General features: G+C 42.0%; 1 protein-coding gene across 2 annotated transcripts in view; it reads left to right on the top strand.

Moving 5' to 3' along the window:
• Nucleotides 1-12,493, top strand: part of LOC311034645 (regulator of G-protein signaling 12-like) — a 48,129-nt gene extending 35,636 nt beyond the window's left edge. The window contains exons 15-18 of one of the 2 annotated variants that reach the window (XM_084042572.1): nucleotides 941-1,002; nucleotides 2,059-2,170; nucleotides 2,439-2,996; nucleotides 11,586-12,493. In XM_084042572.1, coding sequence (XP_083898698.1) covers nucleotides 941-1,002; nucleotides 2,059-2,170; nucleotides 2,439-2,996; nucleotides 11,586-11,887 — 1,034 coding nt within the window. In that variant the 3' untranslated portion in view covers nucleotides 11,888-12,493. Of the gene's footprint in view, nucleotides 1-940; nucleotides 1,003-2,058; nucleotides 2,171-2,438; nucleotides 2,997-11,585 lie in introns of those variants that run through there. The other variant, XM_084042573.1, reaches the window with a different exon arrangement.
• The last annotated feature ends 229 nt before the right edge of the window (nucleotides 12,494-12,722 follow it).

The raw sequence follows: 12,722 nt of genomic DNA, 5'->3' as shown, positions 1-12,722 counted from the left end.
GCTCTCTAGAACAGCATTCGTCTTTATGTCCCCCTTGTGTGTGTGTATGTCCACAAATGTTTGTGTACATCCGTCTGTCCTTGTCGTCCATGTCTGTCCACGGATTATGTCTGTCCACAGCTAATCTCACAAACCACTACACGGATCAGCACTAAATGTATTGTGCACAGTAGGTCATAGAAGACAATCCCTGAATTTTTTACATTTTGAGAATTCATTATCTCAGATCTACCATTCGGCTGATCCACTGCTCCATATTGATTCTTGGTTCAGTGGATGTGAGATTATGAATTCACAAAATGGGAAAAATGTTGACAACAATAGAAAAATATTCATGGGTTGACTTCCATGGCATACTGGCAGCGTGCACTATAAATTTGGCGCCTGCAGTACTTTGTGAGATTAACCGCAGAGATAAAATCCACAGACAGACAGAGACAGACAAAAGGTCTTCTAGACAGCTTTCCCCTTAAGCGCCACACCTTAAAAACCTTACGTTGATGACGGCATTTTCGGCAGTGGGGGACCCCCAGAGCAGAGAGAGGACTCTATTCAACTTGTACACTTTGTGTATAGAGAGCACTCAATCCATGGATTCAGTGCTCTGGCGGGAGCTGTTTGTTAAGTTGTCTTGCTCAGGGACACTTTCACACAGTGGACCGGGAGGCGAACCGGTGACCTTCTGATTACCAGACGGCCTCTCTACCCACTCAGTCCACCCCGAAACATGCTTTGGAGTCAAGAGTAGGACAACCGTGTTCAGATTTGAACTGACAATCTTGGGAGCATCTAGAGCATCTAGAAAACATGTTAACACAATGAACCAGCCACAGTGCTCGCAGTGCTCCCACAGGGAGGACATGCGATGGATGGCTCAGATGAACTTCAAGCGTCGTCTCGCCCCCTGACCCTCTCTGTCTCTTTCTCTCGTGTCATGTAGACGTCAAGTCCAAGTCTTCGTCCTTAAAAGGCCACCCACCAACCAGGAGTCTTTCTGCAACGGTAAGTGAAGACAGCCTCTCTCTTCTCGTACTCTACTCACAGAATGCCCAAATAAGCAGTTTTGTGCTTTTTCCATTGCTATGCTATGCTTCTGTTAACCACTTAAACCTTGTTATGTATACTTCATTGACTGGAGTCCCCCAGGGGTCTATCCTTGGCCCCCTCCTTTTTTCCCTCTACACCAAATCTCTTTGCTGAAAATGTCCAATCTAGAAGCTCACTGCTAGGGCTGGAAAATATGGACAAAATTTTATATCACAATATTTTTGACCTAATACCTCGATATTGTGATGATAATATCTATTTTCTTTAAGATTTTCAAGAATAGCCATAATATCTACAAGCTCACAATGCGTTGCGATGCAACACATTGTGAACTTGTAGATCTGCTATTTCAGTTATTCTTCAAAGGTTTTGACAAATTTTTAAACTATGAAATAAGTGTTTGTGATAAGTGATTAAAACCAGGAAAAGACAACACTTTTGCCATATCTCGATATTACGATATGCAAAATCCCAGTCTCATATCACAATATTGATATAATGTTAATATTATGCCCAGCCCTACTCATAACGCATATCTGCTATTTTTGCAGAATGTTCTCCTATTGTGACATACCCAGAATAGGGACGCTAGGGTTCAAGTGGTTAACATGTTCTGTCGCTCACTATGGCCTCCACTAAGAAAAAGAATACTTCACGCAGTGCAAAACTTTTAATTGGTGTTTTCTGTTGTTGGCATTCTTTGCTTTAACACTGGCTGTCCTTGCCTCACTCTTGGTGTGTTAGCCATCACGCGCTATAAGGCTATGCTTATTGTAAGATCATAGTGGGTCTACATGCTGCTAGTAATAAGGTCAGTGAGGTCACTTGGTTGCCAAGACAACAGATGGAGCGAGAACATCTTTATATGATGGCCTCTGTAAATGCTGAACCTGAGCAGCATGCGCATCGCCTCATCACAGTGCTACTGGCACCTGCCGATACTCCCTTCGGTGCCTCCTCGCTCCCTCCCATCCCCCCCCCTAATGGAGTGCATTGTCATTGCATCTGCAGGGAGATGAGAGGTCGTCAGGAAAGGACTTTTCTCTCAGAGCAAGCGGACCAGACACAACGTTTCCAGGGGAAAAGAGAAAGCAGAAAAAGATTAATATAGATGAAGCCGAAGGTAAAACCCCCCCCACCACCCCCACACTTTCTTCATCCTCTCTTTTTTTTCATAAAGCTGTGGTGATTCCTCTCAGCTTTGCTTAGCCTCAGGACTAACGTTTATCTCCACGGTGTCTCTTAAAGAGGGTTGTTTTCCCTGTGAAGTGTGATGCTGCTAAGCTGCATGCCAAATTCTACTAATCCTCCTGTTCCATCCAGTCACCTGTTGGGGGGGGGAAGCATCTGTAAAGTAACCATGTCTTTTTTTTGTTTTCCTTCCCCCTCAGAATTCTTTGAGCTGTTGAGCCGGGCGCAGAGCAGCCGGGCCAACGACCAGCGTGGGTTGCTGTGCAAAGAAGACCTGGTGCTCCCTGACTTCCTGCGTCTGGCCCCTCCCACCTCCTCCGTCTCCGCCGACCTGGCGTGCTCCACCCCTGACCCCCTGAAACGAGGCCAGGGCGCAGGCCGGGAAAACGGCACCTACCCACGCCCTCCCCTGAGCTCCAGCCTGCGATCAGAGAGCCTGGACTCCTCCCTGGGCTCTGCCGGTGCCAGACGGGCCCTCCTACCCCCTCCTCCGCGCCACCCGTCTTTTGGCGCCCACCTCTCCCCCATCACCCGCCCCATAGAGACACGAGGGGTCCTCCGAACTGTGGAGGAGGACGTTCACGGCGACCTGACCCTGGTGGGGGAGGGTGACATCGCCAGTCCCAACAGCACCCTGCTGCCCCTCTCTCCAGCCCCCCTGCCGAACCTCGAGAGCAGCCTGCCAGAGGCCAATTTTACACCCCCACCACCCTGCTCCAAATCTAAAGATGCAAGTGGAGAGGGAGAGTCAAGCTCAGGTATTTCTACAATGTGACATGCACGTACTGTGTGTGTGTGTGTGTGTGTGTGTGTGTGTGTGTGTGTGTGTGTGTGTGTGTGTGTGTGTGTGTGTGTGTGTGTGTGTGTGTGTGTGTGTGTGTGTGTGTGTGTGTGTGTGTGTGTGTGTGTGTGTACTCATCATGTACAGATGTGTGAGATGTACAGATGTGTGAGAGAAACTTTTGCCGTGACCTTGCCCTCAATGATACAGTAGCTTCTAATACTACACTGACTTCATGCACTTTAATTGCAAACTGAAACTGAGTCTCCCATTGTCCACCAATCAATGACACTCCTTTTGAATAGTGTTTAGCGTACATAGCAAAGCATGTGATTGGTCGATTTCAATTGAATTGAGACTAATTGTACATTGTGTATATACTGAAATGCTTACAGACTTTTTTTTGACAGAATTTTCACTCAGCACCACATTTATTTTCTATATGATTGGGACCAGTGTATTCCAGTTGGGAATAAACTGGTCCAGATAGGAGTGACATTGTTTTATATTTTTGAGTGAATGATAATTGTCATTGATCGGCAGATCTGTTGTTAACAATATATGCATTATGCATTATGCGATTACCATTTGGCAGTAGTGTAGTCGGTGGATGTTAGGTTTATGTAGCCTGCTACAGAATTTAAATGAGTCACTTGCCATTAGCAAGAATTTTCACCGAGTTCATTATGTATAATATAATTGCCTAGTTATTATTGCACAGCACAGCAGAGCACCATACTGGGACCCATGAAATTGTTATTTGGGGAAGCAACATTTGTGATTTGTTCTCAAACCCTCTTCACAAATCAACTCCTTGTCTTTACTCTTCTCCATCCCACCTTTTTTTAATCAAATGCAATTCAACAATGTCTGCTGCAACGGCAAAAAGTAATGTTTTCTCCACTAGTAATTAAAAGGTGTCATCTCCCACTGTGGCATGACGAACAGTGGCAGAGGAAATGACATTGGAGAAGTGCTCCTCGGAAGCGGCGACATTGTTGAACTGTCCAATCATTCTTGTATCTCAGTGATTCACTCCCTCTCTAGATGCCTGTTGTAGATAATCATTGCCAATAAATGCTGTACCTGTGTTTCCTTAGATGTAATAAATGTCAACATTGGAAACCACGCTTGTCTGTCTTTTTACACGTTGTGATTTCAACCCCCCACCCTGCTCCTCCGCCTCTGCATGCAACTCTTACCTAATCACTCAGTTCTCTCTCTCTCTGCACTCAACTGCCAGCTTTTGTGTCGGGGGTCTTTGGTATTGTGTGTGCTTCAGTCATTTCATGGTGTCACTTTTCGCTCTGTGTGTGTATGTGTTTATGTTTTTCACACTGTTTGTGACCAGTGTGTTTGTATACAGCCCTGCTAGTCATGTGCCTGTGCCATGCATGGACCTGCTTGGTGAATAGTTTTTATTGTGCACGTTTACTGTGACATGTATCCGTCACTGTTGTGTGCAGCTCTTCTTCACAACTCATTGTGGCATTGTTCAGCATTGTATCTGGTCTGTCTTGTGTTAGACTTGTGTGTGTGTGTGTGTGTGTGTGTGTGTGTGTGTGTGTGTGTGTGTGTGTGTGTGTGTGTGTGTGTGTGTGTGTGTGTGTGTGTGTGTGTGTGTGTGTGTGTGTGTGGTGTGGTCTGTGTGTCTGTGTATTCATTACATTCTGCAGCACAAGATCTTTATCATACACAGCAGAAGGATCTTATTTTCCATTTCCCTTCCCTGCTTGGTCAGTTTTCAGTCCTCCACTGTGTGTACAGCAATCTGGGAACCCATCATTCTATAGTGGTGTGTGAATATTTAAAACAGTTTTCGGTAAGTTTGATTGAAATGATTTTGTCACAGGCTAAACACTTTAATCTCCTGTCTCACTGGTGTTCAAATACCCAATTAAAATAAGATAATGACATGCTTTGAACCTCCACTTGAAACGATGCCCTGTTGAGCTTGGCCCTTCTTTGAACACTCGAGAGACACAAATAAAGAAGAATTAAGACTTTGGCTGGGCAACATATCAATATTATATCGATATCATGTGATATTGTGATATGGCATAAGTGTTAACCAGACTACAGAAAATAGTCGATCTACAAGTGGATTGACTATTTGATGTTTGGACCTGTTTGAAAAAAAAAATGATGGTCATGTGCAATAATGTAGTTTCATACAAATACAAAGTGTACGGTAAATATGAAAGTTGCAAACATGAAATGTAGTTTATTGGATTTCCCATGGTAGGAGGCGAACGGGATAAACAAAGTACGCCTTCCTCTATTAGGGTGGCTGGATGGCTGGATATCGGGGTATTTTGCTAAATACTAATGTGACATTTAATTTTGTCCATATCTCCCAGCCCTAATTGAGACCGCTCAGTGTATTATCCCACACGCTTGACCACAAATCTAGTTCGGTAGCTGTGCAGAGAGGTACCGTACTACACACTACAAAACACTCAGCTTAGGCTGGAAAGACTTTTCTGAATTGGACCTTTTAACTTGGATAGCTTGGTCAATAGACAGACAACATGCATGGTGATGCATGTACACAAGATAATATGTGAGTAGCACAATGTCACAGCGTCCCTGCATCATCTCTAGCCTGGTTGCTAAGCGCATCAGCCCGATTCTTTTCTTCTCAATCCCGGAAACCATGGTAACCTTATCCACAATTTGACTGAGCGACAGGTTGAAACTGTCGCCGTTGTTTTATATTGTATTTGTTTCACTCTTTGTTCTTCATTGGCTCCAAAATAGACACAGGCGACAGCACCTATGATTCTTTGGCTTTGACTGTGTGCATCATCTGCAGGTGATGCAACACATCAACAGACCTCACAGACAGATAGATAGACCTTTATTGATTCCGAAGGAAGTTCAGTTGTCATAGCAGCACCGCAGTAATGATGAAGCAAAGATGCAGGTAAGGGTAGAGAAAAAATAAGTTAAAATAAATACTAACACTGGTTACAAAAAGGTAACAATATAATATAAAAGACAGTATAAAGATGACTTAACATCCGACCCGGCCCTCTACCAGTAGGTAGAAATAGAGGCATATAGTTATCGTGTGCATCCTATCATCACCAATACAAACGGCATATAGACCCCTTAACAGACGACGTCACACTGATGAGAACCAGTATGCGTGCAACCAGTATGCGCGCAATGAAACCCATTCTATCAGCTCTCGCTAGGACGCGCCTCACTAGCCAACACACAAGAGGGGGTTGGGGTGTGCTGAAACCAGCGCACCCCGAAACAACAGGTTGGAAATTGATTGCGTGAAACAATCACCTGTGCGTCCAGTCTAAGTGTTAGTAAACAAATAATTGGTCTATAGATTTAGCCACCAGTGTATCACCAGTAAAATGGCCATATTCTAGTTATGTACTGAGTTTCAACACTAAAACGTATCAATATGTACACATAGGCATGTAGTTATAGCCATAGGTATGTTATGTAGTTAGATATAAATATAAGTATACATACAGGCATTATAGGTAAATGTAGGCTACCATCTATCACCAGTATTATGTGCATATAGTATAAATATGTACAGAGATTAGAATCAACAGTAATGTGCATCAACAATATGTATAGTTGACAGTTTTCCTGTGCTCAATGCTCATGATATAACTGTTGAAAGGGGTCAATCTAAGGGCTATACTTTGTTGTATGACTAATTAATCGTAGCTATTCAGTTCATACAGGCAGTTATTAAGGCACTATGTTATTTCTGATCATTCTCTCAATCTAGTCTATTTACAGAAGGCTCACACTCATACTTGTTACAATGTCGCCCTCTGCTGGTAACACCAGTCAATTCAAAAGATATTACAGAATATTCTGAGTTCAACTCAGTATTTGGTTCTTATTACTGCTAAGGAATTAAACCATAAAGAAGAGTATTAAGCTCAAATAGTGGAAGGTGTCATGATACTGATAAAACCAGAATCATCAGGCCATAATTGATAGCCTAATTTGTTACATGTAGGCCATGGGTTTTCAACTGATTGTGAACCAGGGACCACCACCCTGACTGAGAATCAACCCGGGGACCACTGTTGTGTTGGGAGGGGGGATATGGGCGTGGGGTGGGGGGAAAAGCTTGAAATTAGATAATGACTGTTAAGGCCTTGATTTAATTTGTTAATGCGAGGTGAATTAAATCAAGCCCTTAACAGTCATTATTTAACTGAGATATGCTAGTGGTCCAGAGCTCAGAAAAGATTGATAACCACTGATCCATTCCTTTCCCATGGTTGCCCTTATTCTGTTCTCTTAACCTTCCATATTAAACTCATGTTAACTGATTTATTGCAACATATGTATGAGCAAGCACATGCGATTGATATGGGCATATTTCCTACTAATGATGACTCAACCAGGTCCCTTGAAATGGGCATATTTCCTACTAATGATGACAACCAGGTCCCTTGAAATTTCTGTGGAAGTTCTTGACATCCGACTTCCAAGTAACTGACAACATTGATGCGTCATCATACATCATATACTTTTTTCTCAACTAGTGGTCGATAAAATAAAATATAATACAAATCTTCACTTTCCTACATTACTAAATGCATGGTCAGGGACCACATGCAATACCTTCACGGACCACCAGTGGTCCAAGGACCACCAGTTGAAAACCCATGATGTAGGCAACAGTGTAGTCACTGTAGTTAATAATTAAAAGGGCAGAGTGACAAAAGTTGTAAACAACTGACTACCAAATACTCAACTTTCTTCAATCTGACCAGGATTCAATGGGTTTCCCACATGTAAGTTGAGAACACTATCCATTCTGCTACCACTACAGACACTACACTGTGCATTTAGCAAGACTGACTACAGTAATGTTGTAATCAATGTGGAAAGCAAAACATCAGACATATCAGTTTTAAATGTCATGTTGTTGTATTTGATGGGGAGGGTTAGGGGTGTCAAGATACACTAATTTCACGATACATACATGATGTTGGGCATATGATATCGATATGATACATTATTAATGTTATTTTCTCATGTATCATCAACTTTGGCCAATTACAAAGTGCTTTGTACACACAAATAAATACATTTGTGCAAGCTTAAGGGAGAAGTTAAGTTCTCACTAACTATAAACCCATTGTTTCAGAGGACAGATATAATATAACACTGCATAACTATAAATTCCACAAACCTCATATTTTTGGCATCTGGACTTTACCAACCAAGTGCAGCCTAGTTATTTCCAACAGCTCCAAAAAATCTATAATACCAGATACAGTATAATACCATGTAAACAATCTTAGATTAGATGTAGGCCTATTTGAGAGTGCAGAGGCATAATTGCTTTGATGCATGTCACATTAATGAGCGTCAACCAACATCAGCTGACACACAACACCTCCCCTCTGCAGTGCTTTAAACAGAAAGTGACAGAGTCTGTTTCATTTCTCTCCAAAATACCTTGAATATGATGGAAGACATGATTAATAATTACTGTGATTATGATAAGCTTTACATTTCATATCATACACCAGTAAGAACTCCTATAACTTTCACCGGCAAAATATGTTTTATTTTATTTTTTTCATTAAAAAAAAATAAGTTAAAAAATATTACAATACAGTTTGACATCATGACAATACCTATTGTCACATTTTAATTCCACGATAGGCTATATCGTGGGACAATATATTGTTTTTTTTAATCACTTGGGGAGGGTCATTGATTATTTTTTTTAGTCAAAGGAAGGGTCATGGCATTTTAGATTAGGGCACATACATTTTCTCCAAGGGTACCCTTCTTTAAAAATCGACCTGTCCCTAACATTAATATTAGTGATAATGCTGAAGCATAGCAGTACCAAGGAACAGCTAAGCCTGATATTCATTCATTAATGTCTTGATGGTAACAGGTTGGCAGGCACCAAGGAAGAGTGGGCAGTGTTAAATTGGCTATTCTTTTGAAAATGTAAAAAAAATGAAAATGTAAAGTATACTATACATGATTAGAACATGCTTGAACATTTGCCATTTGAGGCCCAATGTTTCTGCAATTGCTACAAAACCTATAATGTTAATGATGTATAATGATGTACAGTGCATGTTCAAATCATATTTACTTTAAATGACTTAAGACCATTTTCAAAATTGGCACACATATAGACGTCCACTAGGGGGTGATATGACACAGCCTAAATCTAAATCTATTCCCCTTGCAGTGCTGATCAAATGAATCCTTTATGACATGGGATAATTGGGATGAGTCACAATAAAGCATGTCTTCACATTGGCAAGCTTTGTTTGATATTAGGTTTTATTGTATATCTATCACTTTGTCTTTGGTTATATGATGTTACAGCAATGACGACGTTAGCAGTCTATCCCAGCCAGAAAAGAAAGGTTTTCTTTGGGGTTTTTTTTGTCCACAGCACACGTAACAGAAGTGACTTCAAGTTCATGGTCAGAGTAAATAAACAGAATACCTGCCCTGTGAGTGAGCTGGCACAAATGCACTCAATGTTGTTTTGCAGACAGCTTGGTCAGGATCCACCTGAGGGTGGAGTGGCTCACTTGAAGTGGTTCATTTTCCCCTCAGCCCATTTTGACTGGTCTCCTCAACTTCTGTACACATGACAGCTGAAAGCTGAAGGTGGGCTGACCCTGGGCCAACCTCATCATCCATCTGGCAGTCGGGCAGGTCCTTGACATAGATAGTTGGCAGCGACCATGTTCCATTTTGGCTCGAGGAGCATTGCTCTGTGCTTCCATGGCCATGTTAAACAGGAGTGTCAGGATACCATTTTTACAGCACTGAGCAGACCAGGTAGCTAACTAAAATTAAGCTATTCATTTTGAAAGCCTTCTGTTGTAAAATGCATCATCTCACCATTAGCACTGTACATTTGGTATAGTTATAATAATTTCTGATAAGCTTTTTACATGGTCCTTGTTTTCCCCCAAATTAGACACACCTACTGCGGAGTGGATGGTGATAACTATTTACGGTCATCATTTTGTCTCTGTATAAGGTCAGCTGTGGGGGATGCCTAATATATGCTCCTTCGTACGACAGTGTTACATGCCGAAAATGACAGATCTACAAGCTCACAGCGCCTGGCATCCTTGACGCGTTGTGAGCTTGTAGAGTAGACCATCTATTTTCAGTGTATACGACAAAGTTTAACTCAGGCTTCAGCATCTGTTTACAGCAGTCCTCAACAGCTGTGAATCATAGCCAGCAGAGTCCAGGGGTCTGTGTGCAGTGTTTGAGTCACTCTGGCCTCTGTGTTTAGAATGGAAGAGGCCATGGGGTTCAGCAGAGAAGTACCAAGTTTATGGTTCATCTTAACTTTGATGCCAGCATCTGGGAACAGCGGTTTCCAGCTCTTCTCTCACGCAAACCCACAGGAACGGAAGACTGATGAGTCAATGAACTCAACTGACTCATAAATGCAATTCTTATTGGGATTTCCCCGCTTCATCATTATAAACATACGTCCCGAGAAACTTATATTTCATGATGCTGATTTCATGGAAGTTGAGCGGCTGACCTCACAATAAGAAGCTGACTTGGTACTGTTTCCTCTGTTATAGAAAGAAACCTCTGATGCCATGTCATGCCCTGCCCTGAAAAATAAGGTCACGTTATTCTGTGTTCTAGTTGAATGAGTAGATGGTATGACGGTGACGTTTTCTCAGTAGAAACCAGAGTGACACTGAAGGGCCAAATAATTTCTTTCCTGTGGTCAAAAAACGTTACTTCATTCATTTTTTAGCAGTTTGTAGGCCTACAGTATCTACTCTCCAAAACGGAACATAATGATCAAAATATGTGTTATTTCAAGTCATGTGTGAAATGCTGGGAGGCCTGCCCAAATGGCATGCCCAGCTGACCAGAGGCCTTGTGACAGCTAACAAGTTTCCCACTTGTTTCATCACTTCATCATTTGCACAGTGATGCATGATTGGCATCCACCTGTTCAAAGGGATCCAAGAAACAGATTTGCTAGTTCACTGATCAATCACTTAACAACATTTAAATGGAATATTTTAAAGCTGCAACACAGAACTTATTTGAATGAATAAACCATTATTTTACCAATCTGTATGATAGGTCATACAATATAACTAGTCTTAAGTTGTTGTATGTGGTCTCCCTACTCTTGTACTGAGAAAGTTAGACCCTGAGGTAGGACACCTATTGATTGACAAGTAGGACTGCCTGAAGCTTATAAACACTATCTCCCCTGGCCAAGAATAGGATTCTGTCTGGGAAGAGCGGTAGACATGGTCTCTCATGCAGGGGTTTCAACCCCCCCCCCCCCCCCCCCCCCCCATAGGACATGAAAGAAGGATTGCAGCTTCGTTAGGAACCATTGGTAAACTGATTTACCTTCGCTTGTTGTGAAATCCACTTTAACCAGTCTGCCTATTTAACTGAGGGATACTCGTACTTGAAATCTATTCTCGCAAAGGCTGAAACAAAACTCCTGGAACCCCAAAAGTAGCAAAAATCACGCTAAACCTCCTCTTTGTTTTTCTTTTTTCTTTTTATCTTCCCATGTGCACAGAGAGAAGAACAGAGGCTAGCACTGTTGATAGCTGCTCCCAAATAAAAGCCTCGCCGCCCGGGACCCCTGTCTGCCTCACTGGCCAGGAGGTGATGGATGTGGAGGGAGTGCGTCTAGAGGAGGGGGTGCTCAGCACATCTCGGGGAGAAGACACTGAGCTCAGCTTAAGCTTCCAGGGGTATGCAGCCGAACTCCGGCAGTGTCAGAGCAAGATGAGGAATGCTCAAATACCCTGCAACGGCCGTGACCCAGCGGAGGGAAAGGACTCCAACACAGACATTTACAAAGCCACAATAGTTTGAAGGGAACCATCTGCCACTCCTGCACTTTTCTAAGCTCAAGGCACTGTCTTTTGAAGGAAGATTAGGGGAAAACAAACCAGAACAATGGATTGGTGTTCAAAGCTGTTCCAATCCAGAAAAAAAAGGGAAAATGTAATTTTGTGGTGATATTTTTATGGTGATATATTGTACATTTGTTAATTGTATTCTGGTGTTCTCTTCTGAATTTGGGGTTCTGAGTAATTTTGTTTAGATATTGTTCAGTAATTAGGAACAAATCAAGGTGTTTTCCCTGTACAGTTATTTGTCATTATTATGACCTGTGTTATTTCGATGGCCACAGAGAAACATTCTTCTGGAACCTCACCTTAAGTAGATGCAAGGGTTCTTGGTTTGAAAAATTCTGGGGAAATAATCACAGTTTAGTTTAACTGGGTATTTCTCTATTTTCTGGTTCATACTTATTTTGCAATGAACACACAACTGGTACTTTGTGTATAAAGTAGGCTATTGTCTGTTTCTGTGGTTTTCAATGGCTTTTTGTTTGGTCGCTCACATTGTCAAATGAAGACAAAAAAGATAGTTGACTGTTATTTGAATAAATGGAACCCCTTCTTTTTGAAATCACACATTTTCTTAGGTGTTGACCTTATTGCAATGTGCAGGTTGGAACAACAGACGTATGCATCCAAAACTACCCCCAAGAACTCAATGAATGAAATCTCCTGTGATCCACCTCATGTCTTATGTAAGGCTGTCACATTCCAACATTCGCCCATTTAGTATATATTTGGCCAGCTAAATGTGTTTGCCAAGTTAGTCAGAATTGTCAATAATTAACGGTAGCCTATCTAGT

This window comes from Gymnoscopelus microlampas (genome assembly GCF_963454915.1).
Source record: "Gymnoscopelus microlampas genome assembly, chromosome: 19".
NCBI classification, from domain to species: domain Eukaryota; kingdom Metazoa; phylum Chordata; class Actinopteri; order Myctophiformes; family Myctophidae; genus Gymnoscopelus; species Gymnoscopelus microlampas.
This window is presented reverse-complemented; position numbering and strand designations above follow the sequence as displayed.